Genomic DNA, 9,045 nt, shown 5'->3' on the forward strand with positions numbered 1-9,045 from the left:
AAAGGTGGTAAGTTAGAGCAGAAAAAGTATATATAGCTAATGAAAACTGCTACCATGGTTTCGGAGAGCTGGGTTAAAGACCACACGTGGTGGTTAGATTGCAACGTTTGTGATAAATGCACGGAGGAAGGACCCGGTTATGCAAAAGAACCTCTCCCTTCGGAAGCTCTAATTTTAGTGTTTCTGTGCAAGAACCCTGGCTTGCCTTTCTTCTTTTTCCAGTCTTGCTTTGCTTGAGGTTCCTTTGGGAGGGCTGACCATACAAGAGATCTGAAGTTTGTTTCTCCCAGTTCTTGTGGTTGTAGCTGGGACTCTGTCTCTAAATCATATCCCATATCAGTTCCTCCAAAATCTGTACTGTTCCCCAGCCCACCAATCCCCTTTTCTACATAAAACAAAACAGCAGAAAGCTACAGAAGAGACAAAACCAACAGATCTGTCCTCGAAATCGACAACAGCGCTCATTACAAACGCTTTGGTTTTAGCCTTGTTTTCCTAACATAACATAACATAACATAACATAAACTTTAAGAGTTTTCCTGAGAATTTTTTCTTCAGTTTCGTTTATGATCTAGAAGATGGGAGTTGTTAAAACCAGCACCACTTCACCAGTGAGATTGACAAATTACTAGCAAATGCGGTTTTTCTTTTTTCAAGCGAACAATTGGAAGTTGCACAAGCTGGTTTTAAAAAAACGAGCACCGAGGGACTTCTTAAGAATGTTGCTACCATTGCCTCCCGGGCACAGGTCGCGTCTGTGTCTCGCACAGCCTTGTCACACAGCTTCCCTGCGGGCCGCACACGCCGGCTGCTCGGGATGCGTCTTCCCGGGCCTTAGTCTCCGGGCACCGAAGCTCTCCCGGGGACGCTGACTGGGGGTGTGCGGCGGGGCACCCGGCCTCCCGCCAGCCCTCCGTGTGCTCCCCACCACCTACGCTCTTTGCGGACCCAAGTCAGCCCCGGGCTTAGGCGCGCATTTCCCATGCTGACGACTATCCCAGGACGCCTCCCCCCGCCGCTCCGGCATCTCTAGCTAGGTTCACCGGAGCACGCACTTCACTTCGCTCACGCAGTAGCTGCGCGTGCCAGCCCCAGCTCCCCTCCAAGGTTAAGACCGCGGGTTCCCGTCTTCGCCAGGTGCCGGGTCGCACCTTCCAGCCCCGCGACCCCTGGGCGAACCAGCGTCTCTCCCGGAGGCTCCGTGCCCCCAGCGCCAGCCTAGCTGGACACAACCACCGCGTGCCGCGTGCGCCCCCGCCGGGTTCTGTCAATGGAGCCGCAGGGTGCGGGTTCGAGACGGGCTTTTCCCCGCGAAGAACGCAGGGTGGCGGAGACAGCGTTTGAAATCGAAAATGAGGCGAAGAGTGGGGGTGGGGGGGACGAAACCAGAAAGGCAGCGGAGTCCGACGGCAGAGGGGAGCCCCGGCGCCCGCCCGCGCCCCGCCGTCGGTCTCCCCGGGCGCCGCCTCCCCGCGCCCCCGCCCCGCCGTCGGTCTCCCCGGGCGCCGCCTCCCCGCGCCCGCGCCCGCCCCCGCCGTCGGTCTCCCCGCGCCCCGCCGTCGGTCTCCCCGGGCGCCGCCTCCCCGCGCCCCCCGCCCCGCCTCCGGTCTCCCCGGGCGCCGCCTCCCCCCGCCCCGCGCCCGCCCCCGCCGTCGGTCTCCCCGGGCGCCGCCTCCCCGCCGGCAGAAGGAACCTTTCTCGGGTCGACCCCGCCCCAGGGAGCCGCCCTCAGCCCCAGCCACGCCAACTCCGCGTCCCTCAGGGCGCGCTGGAGAGGCCGATCCCGGCCGCGGTTCCTCAGCGCCACCCACGCAGAATGAATTCCTTGGCCCCTGTGGGTGGCGTTAGTCGGGACACCTAGCACCGCACCGCATCAGGGGATCTTTGAGAAACCAAAGAACCCGCTCGGCTCCCTTCCCGCACCTCCTCCTCCTCCCTCACCGCGCCCCAGCCCTTCCTGCCCCACCCCTCTGGGAGTCTGCGCCTCTCATTGGCCGGGTGCCCTGCCAATCCGACGGACGTCGACGAATCCGCTCTCAGGAAAGGCCCAAGCCGCGTAAAGGCGCGTACACCTGGCCCCCGGGGGCGCGAGCCTAACGCCCCCCCAAGCAGCAGGCGGCGCGCGCGAGGCGCGGGAGCCTGGGCGCTGGGCTTCTGGGAGGAGCTTTATTTGCATAACGGCTGCCCCTTCGCTTTCTCGCGCGGGCGGGCGGGGGCGGTGCTGCCCCCCTTCCTCCCCGCCTCATCCAACTTGATATCTATTGGGCCGCGGGCCGGTCACTCCGAGCCAGGCCAGCCTGTGGCGGGGCTGGGAAGAGTTTGCGCGGGCGGTGCCGGCAGCCGATTGGCTGCGGGAGTTCCCAGAAGGCGGCTATAAGACTGGGGCGGAGCGGGCGGGGGCGGCGGGAGACGCCGGTGGCGCTCGCGGCGTGAGGTGCCGGGTGGCCGTTAGTCGAGGCCGCGGATCGCCTTCCCTTGGCCGTGTCGTCCTTTAACGTCGCTCGCCCGCCTTCGCAGTCAGGATGTCTGCCCGCGGCCCGGCCATCGGCATCGACCTGGGCACCACCTACTCGTGCGTGGGCGTGTTCCAGCACGGCAAGGTGGAGATCATCGCCAACGACCAGGGCAACCGCACCACGCCCAGCTACGTGGCCTTCACGGACACGGAGCGCCTCATCGGCGACGCGGCCAAGAACCAGGTGGCCATGAACCCCGCCAACACCATCTTCGACGCCAAGCGGCTGATCGGCCGCAAGTTCGAGGACGCCACGGTGCAGTCGGACATGAAGCACTGGCCGTTCCGCGTGGTGAGCGAGGGCGGCAAGCCCAAGGTGCAGGTGGAGTACAAGGGCGAGGTGAAGACCTTCTTCCCGGAGGAGATCTCGTCCATGGTGCTGACGAAGATGAAGGAGATCGCCGAGGCCTACCTGGGCGGCAAGGTGCAGAGCGCCGTCATCACGGTGCCGGCCTACTTCAACGACTCGCAGCGCCAGGCCACCAAGGACGCGGGCACCATCACGGGCCTCAACGTGCTGCGCATCATCAACGAGCCCACGGCGGCCGCCATCGCCTACGGGCTGGACAAGAAGGGCTGTGCGGGCGGCGAGAAGAACGTGCTCATCTTCGACCTGGGCGGCGGCACCTTCGACGTGTCCATCCTGACCATCGAGGACGGCATCTTCGAGGTGAAGTCGACGGCCGGCGACACGCACCTGGGCGGCGAGGACTTCGACAACCGCATGGTGAGCCACCTGGCCGAGGAGTTCAAGCGCAAGCACAAGAAGGACATCGGGCCCAACAAGCGCGCCGTGCGGCGGCTGCGCACGGCCTGCGAGCGCGCCAAGCGCACGCTGAGCTCGTCCACGCAGGCCAGCATCGAGATCGACTCGCTCTACGAGGGCGTGGACTTCTACACGTCCATCACGCGCGCCCGCTTTGAGGAGCTCAACGCCGACCTGTTCCGCGGCACGCTGGAGCCGGTGGAGAAGGCGCTGCGCGACGCCAAGCTGGACAAGGGCCAGATCCAGGAGATCGTGCTGGTGGGCGGCTCCACGCGCATCCCCAAGATCCAGAAGCTGCTGCAGGACTTCTTCAACGGCAAGGAGCTGAACAAGAGCATCAACCCCGACGAGGCCGTGGCCTACGGCGCCGCGGTGCAGGCGGCCATCCTCATCGGAGACAAGTCCGAAAACGTGCAAGACCTGCTGCTGCTCGACGTGACGCCGCTGTCGCTGGGCATCGAGACGGCGGGCGGGGTCATGACCCCGCTCATCAAGAGGAACACCACGATCCCCACCAAGCAGACGCAGACCTTCACCACCTACTCGGACAACCAGAGCAGCGTGCTGGTGCAGGTGTACGAGGGCGAGCGCGCCATGACCAAGGACAATAACCTGCTGGGCAAGTTCGACCTGACCGGGATCCCCCCGGCGCCGCGCGGGGTGCCCCAGATCGAGGTCACCTTCGATATCGACGCCAACGGCATCCTCAACGTGACCGCCGCCGACAAGAGCACCGGCAAGGAGAACAAGATCACCATCACCAACGACAAGGGCCGCCTGAGCAAGGACGACATCGACCGCATGGTGCAGGAGGCGGAGCGCTACAAGTCGGAGGACGAGGCGAATCGCGAGCGGGTGGCGGCCAAGAACGCCGTGGAGTCCTACACCTACAACATCAAGCAGACGGTGGAGGACGAGAAGCTGCGAGGCAAGATCAGCGAGCAGGACAAAAACAAGATCCTCGACAAGTGTCAGGAGGTGATCAGCTGGCTCGACCGGAACCAGATGGCCGAGAAAGACGAGTACGAGCACAAGCAGAAAGAGCTGGAAAGAGTGTGCAACCCCATCATCAGCAGACTTTACCAAGGCGGGCCTGGCGGCGGCGGCGGCGGCGGCTCCGGGGGACCGACCATCGAGGAAGTGGACTAAGCTCAAGTCGCTCAGCGTAAACCTCTTTTCCTTTCTTTTTCTCCCTTTTGTTTTTGTTTCTCTGAAGCGCCCTGGTGCCAAGTAGGAGACCTAGTGTTGCAAGTCTTTAGGGCCCGGGATTCTGCATATGAAAGGAAAGGTACAATAACTTAGTTTACTTATAAAAGGTTAGTTCTCAAGTTTGATTTTGGAAAAGAAAAAAAAAAAAAAAAACCCACAAACCTTATTGGAGGTTTCTCTTCGCTGCATTTTGTGTGTTTGCTGACTTGATTATTTTTTGGTTAGCTTAGTTTGTGCATGGGGATTTGTTTTGAGATGGGGAAACCTGAAGCTTGCACACCATTCCTGTGGGGGCTTGGTAACAATAAAATATAGAGAAGCTTGCATTGTTTATTCTTACGCACTGCTTTAAAGAGAAGAGATCAGTAATGTTAAGGACAGGTATACTTTTTCTTTTTGAAATATAAATGCAAATTTAAAGTAAAGTTGTAATTGACCTCAAAATCCACTGTCTTGGAGTTTTTAATTTCCCCTCCTTGCCCGTGTTTTTCATCCAGGTGGGTCTTTTTAAGATAATAAAATGATGTGAACTTTAACCCATTCTTGTCTAAGTCTCAGAGGAGGTTCCTGCCTCAGATTCCCAATTTAAGGGGAGATTATCAGGGTCAACTTTTCTTTTCCCTCTCTGGTACCAAAACCCGACTGGGGGGTCTGTTAGAGTACTCTGATTCCTAAGGCTTGGCTGAAGTGTTCAAGTGAAAATCTGCCTGAATGTCCCCAAGAAAACGTGAGCTGTATTCTGGGGTTAAGAACGAAACGGTTTCTTCCGTCCAGTAACACAAGCCTGGGACAGGAGCTGTCTGTCTCCTTAATAATTAGCCAGGGGCTTTTCCTGACATCAGGTACCAGCAAGCAGACTTGAAGTAGCTTGATACTAAGAGTCCAAATGTAATCACACTTGTTTTACTTTCCTAGTAAAACAGCCCAGAACATGTTTCCAGCAGTTATAATTACTTGGGGGTGGGGGGTGGGGGGCGAAGGTAGGGGAAGATGATGGGATGGGGCTTCAGAAAGTTCGTGGAAAATTCAAATCATTCAATTTTCCCACATTTGACACCCCTTGTATAGATACCTTTGCCTTAAATCATTATAATTTTTTTAAAAGGCAAAATGCAACAACATACCCTAGTATTTTGCTAATATACAACTTGTCTATTTCCCTCTATATCTAATTGTTACAGATAAAAAAATTGCAACCCTTTGGAGATCCACTGTCCTGGGCTTCTGCTTTCAAATTTGTGTCCTCGGAAGAAATGAATTGTTCATGGAATGACACTTTTGCTTTGTTTTGATTTATTCTCTTTCAGGGAAAGCTGGGAGAGATTGCAAAAATGCACAGTTAACCTAGTGTTTTCACTGCACACGGGCATGCTGACAATCTCTTTCCAAGTATTCACTCCCTGTGTTGATACAGTGAATTACTGAAGCTGTACTTTTACTTAATTCAGTAATGGTCCCCTCTGTGTCATACAGAGATTATCGCTAATAACTCGAAAACAAGTCAGCCTGAGAATACTGCAGGTAGTAATGACTTCACACAAGAGTTGCCCCTTTTTGTTTATGAAGTCTCACTTGGTTGGGGGGGGGTGAAAGACAAGACAATTGTGAAGCTACTTCAGAATAAACCTAATTTTTTTAAGGATTGCCAGTGCTGGTGTCACACCGGTGGAAAGGACTTAGCAGCACTGAAGGGTGTCTCATTGTCTACAGACAGCACCACACAAGCCTGGACGTACTACATGCCACATTTTCAATTGTTTTGAAAAGTGATTTGTGAAAACTCCTAGCCTTTTGAATTGCTTTCAATTATATCTTCTCAAATGTACACAGAGTTGAATATTTTGCTAAGATAAAGCCAGCAAGTTACCAGGAGTCAGCTGAAACTAGTAATCTGATAACTCCTGTGGACTCCTTAGTAGATGTTAGATTAGTCAGAGTCAAATAACAGTGGAAAAAGTCCTTGATGTTAGGACCGGCCGAATTACAGTTTCGGGAATAATTAGCATTATTTGAACTTGAAAGCAGCGAGACAATGCTAGGGACTAGAGCTCATGACTAATCCAAAGGCACCATGTATAGAATGCCAAGTGATAGAATGCATAGATTTCTCTGAGTAGCACTTACATTCTTACCAGAATGTCTTACTAACCGTTGTCCCCGTTTTGAGGCGCTGAATCTCAAATCCTGTCATTATAAGGACAAGTTGTTCATAGTCTTTGAGGTGTGTGAAACTTCAAAACAAGTGCATTTTTATAGTAGTCATTTGATATATCTATGGAAATGCATTAAAACTCATGCATGAGGAGAGAGGAACATCTTTAATTTCACACGCATGGTAGGATATGTAATGTACCACTCATTCAGTGTGTCATGGCGACAAGGAGAGCCGCTTTATCTCGGGTATAATAGCACACAGGAACACAAGCTGGCTATCCAGACGAAAGGAGAGTTCATTTTCTGAACCCCCAAGTAGTAGGCCCATAAGGCATTCCTGTTGTGTTGTGAGGCATGTTCCTCTTGCTGCTGAACACTGGGATTAGATTCCAGCTTTAAAAACTCCCACATCCCTATGGAACCCTTCAAAAAGCTGGTGGAAAAATGGAGTTAGAAAGTTTCATTTTGGTGCAAAAAATACTGAAATGCACGTGTGTCTGTTCATAATGCACATTTTCCATGAAATTTTTGAAAACCCCTGCTATGTCTCTAGGAGAACACTGCTACGGGAATACATTATGTTAGGATTAAGAAACAGGACTATTCAATTGGGTCCATGCACTTACTGTATAAATAGGTATGTGTAAACTGTTCAGGATTAGAAGTTAGATACTTCATTCCATTCCTTGAAGAAAAATGGTGGATCATCAGAAAAAGATCCCAGTGTTTATTCTTGAGCTAGCTCTGGGCGTGGACATATTTTAGGGGCATAGCATTTCTGAAATTTAGTTGGGTGGTATTTCATGTTGGAATGTCACTCCTTTAAAACCAGCCAGGTCATAGGCCCCTTGGCCATACTGCTCCCAGAGAAGATGAGGCTGTTTGTGAATTGAAGGCTAGGGAGATAAATGAGCAACCTAAACTGGAGTTAACTGATTCAAAATCCGGCACTGCTGTTTTCCGTCATGAAACTGAATTTTTTGGGTAGAACTGTAATACTATGAAAATCTATCCATTATGACTTTTTCACAATTTAAGCATACATTATATTCAGTTAAAGGCTTGGGCCTGAAATCTGAGACCAGCAACTTAGTTGCATGACCTTGAGGAGTTTCTCTAAACTGGGCAAGAAACTCGCCCTCACAGAATAGCACAGTAGTTAGAAGGTAACACTGTGGTACCCCACTGTATAACATCAGGAACTGCTTGTCCGCCTTCAAAGGGAAAAAAATTTATATTTCATTGCAGGTTGTGATATTTAAAATTTAATATTTTAAATTTAAAATTAATATTTAAAAAACCTAACATGAAAATTCTGGCCTAGGAAATGAATGGAGCATACTTTAGAATAAGGAATGATTTAGAACCATAAAAATCCTTCTTTTGTTAAAGTGATTAGATATATAACAGTCCTTTCAGAGTTGTCCTTTACATTGTATATTCCTCTAGCACATGTGAACTACCTTACCAAGTAGCTTTTTAAGTATATTTGTCATGTAACTTTTGAGTAGTTACTGCGTAGGGTTCTCAATAATTCTTATTTTTACTTTAGTTTTTTTTTGTACATTAGCTAGCCCACTACGGTAAGGAATATGAGAGCTTCAGTTTTCTGTTAGCACTTATCTAGGGGATGAATTGAACACACTCCCTACTTGTGGGTTTTCCTAATAATGACAGTGCGCTCGCTGGGTTCCAGCCACATTCCCGGTTCTCAGTCTTGGCTGGAGCTCCCGGCCCTGCCCTCCCCGCGATGTGGACCCTGCTTGGTGAGAAGCTCTGGCTTGGCTTCTGGGCTCAGCTCCTTTCCAGCTGAGTCACCTTGTGATAAACAAGCATTGTTCCCAGCTCGGACCCAGCACAGCCCGGGTGTAGGTGGGTTCCCCGCTGTGAGCTCGCCCCACAGAACAGGAATCGAGAAGACTGCAATTTTATTACCGCTACAACCAGAGACTGGGCGCCACCAGGCAATGATACTGGGGGGCGGGGGGGGCAGTGGGGGGTCTGCCGCCAGAATTTTCAGGTTGCCGTGAGTTGCTAACTGGCTACTGAGCGCCTTTTTACCGATTAAGCTGTAGGGGGATACACAACATTCCCGATCTCCATGCACCGTCTAGTACTGGGAGAAAAAAGAAGTTAAAACGTGGATGTCAATTCAGTTGCAAAAAAAAAAAAAAAAAAAAAGACACAGGATCTGAAACACAAACGCAAATGTCCGCTGGCACAGAGCGAAGGCGAGCAACACTAATCTCACCAACGGAGTGCCAGGCTCGCAAGCCTGCGGTATTTCGACGACAGCGACACGGAAAGCAGCTACCCTACGTTGGGTTTGTAGAGCGCACAGCGCGCTGGGGCAGCCCGGCTCAGCCTCGCACGCCCCGACTGGCGCGGCCCCGCGGCGGAA

General features: G+C 52.6%; 1 protein-coding gene across 1 annotated transcript; it reads left to right on the forward strand.

The window, feature by feature from the left end:
- Positions 1 to 2,414: 2,414 nt before the first annotated feature.
- HSPA2 (heat shock protein family A (Hsp70) member 2) lies at positions 2,415 to 4,732 on the forward strand. The gene has a single exon (XM_062181582.1). It carries the CDS (start codon positions 2,523 to 2,525, stop codon positions 4,428 to 4,430), a length of 1,908 nt encoding a protein of 635 aa, XP_062037566.1. The 5' UTR covers positions 2,415 to 2,522; the 3' UTR covers positions 4,431 to 4,732.
- The last annotated feature ends 4,313 nt before the right edge of the window (positions 4,733 to 9,045 follow it).

The sequence above is a fragment of the Lepus europaeus genome, chromosome 22 (genome assembly GCF_033115175.1).
Source record: "Lepus europaeus isolate LE1 chromosome 22, mLepTim1.pri, whole genome shotgun sequence".
Classification (NCBI taxonomy): Eukaryota; Metazoa; Chordata; class Mammalia; order Lagomorpha; family Leporidae; genus Lepus; species Lepus europaeus.

What these genes read in the sequence shown, in the direction of transcription:
- HSPA2 (XM_062181582.1), top strand. Translation starts at nt 2,523, where the DNA reads ATGTCTGCCCGCGGCCCGGCCATCGGCATCGACCTGGGCACCACCTAC.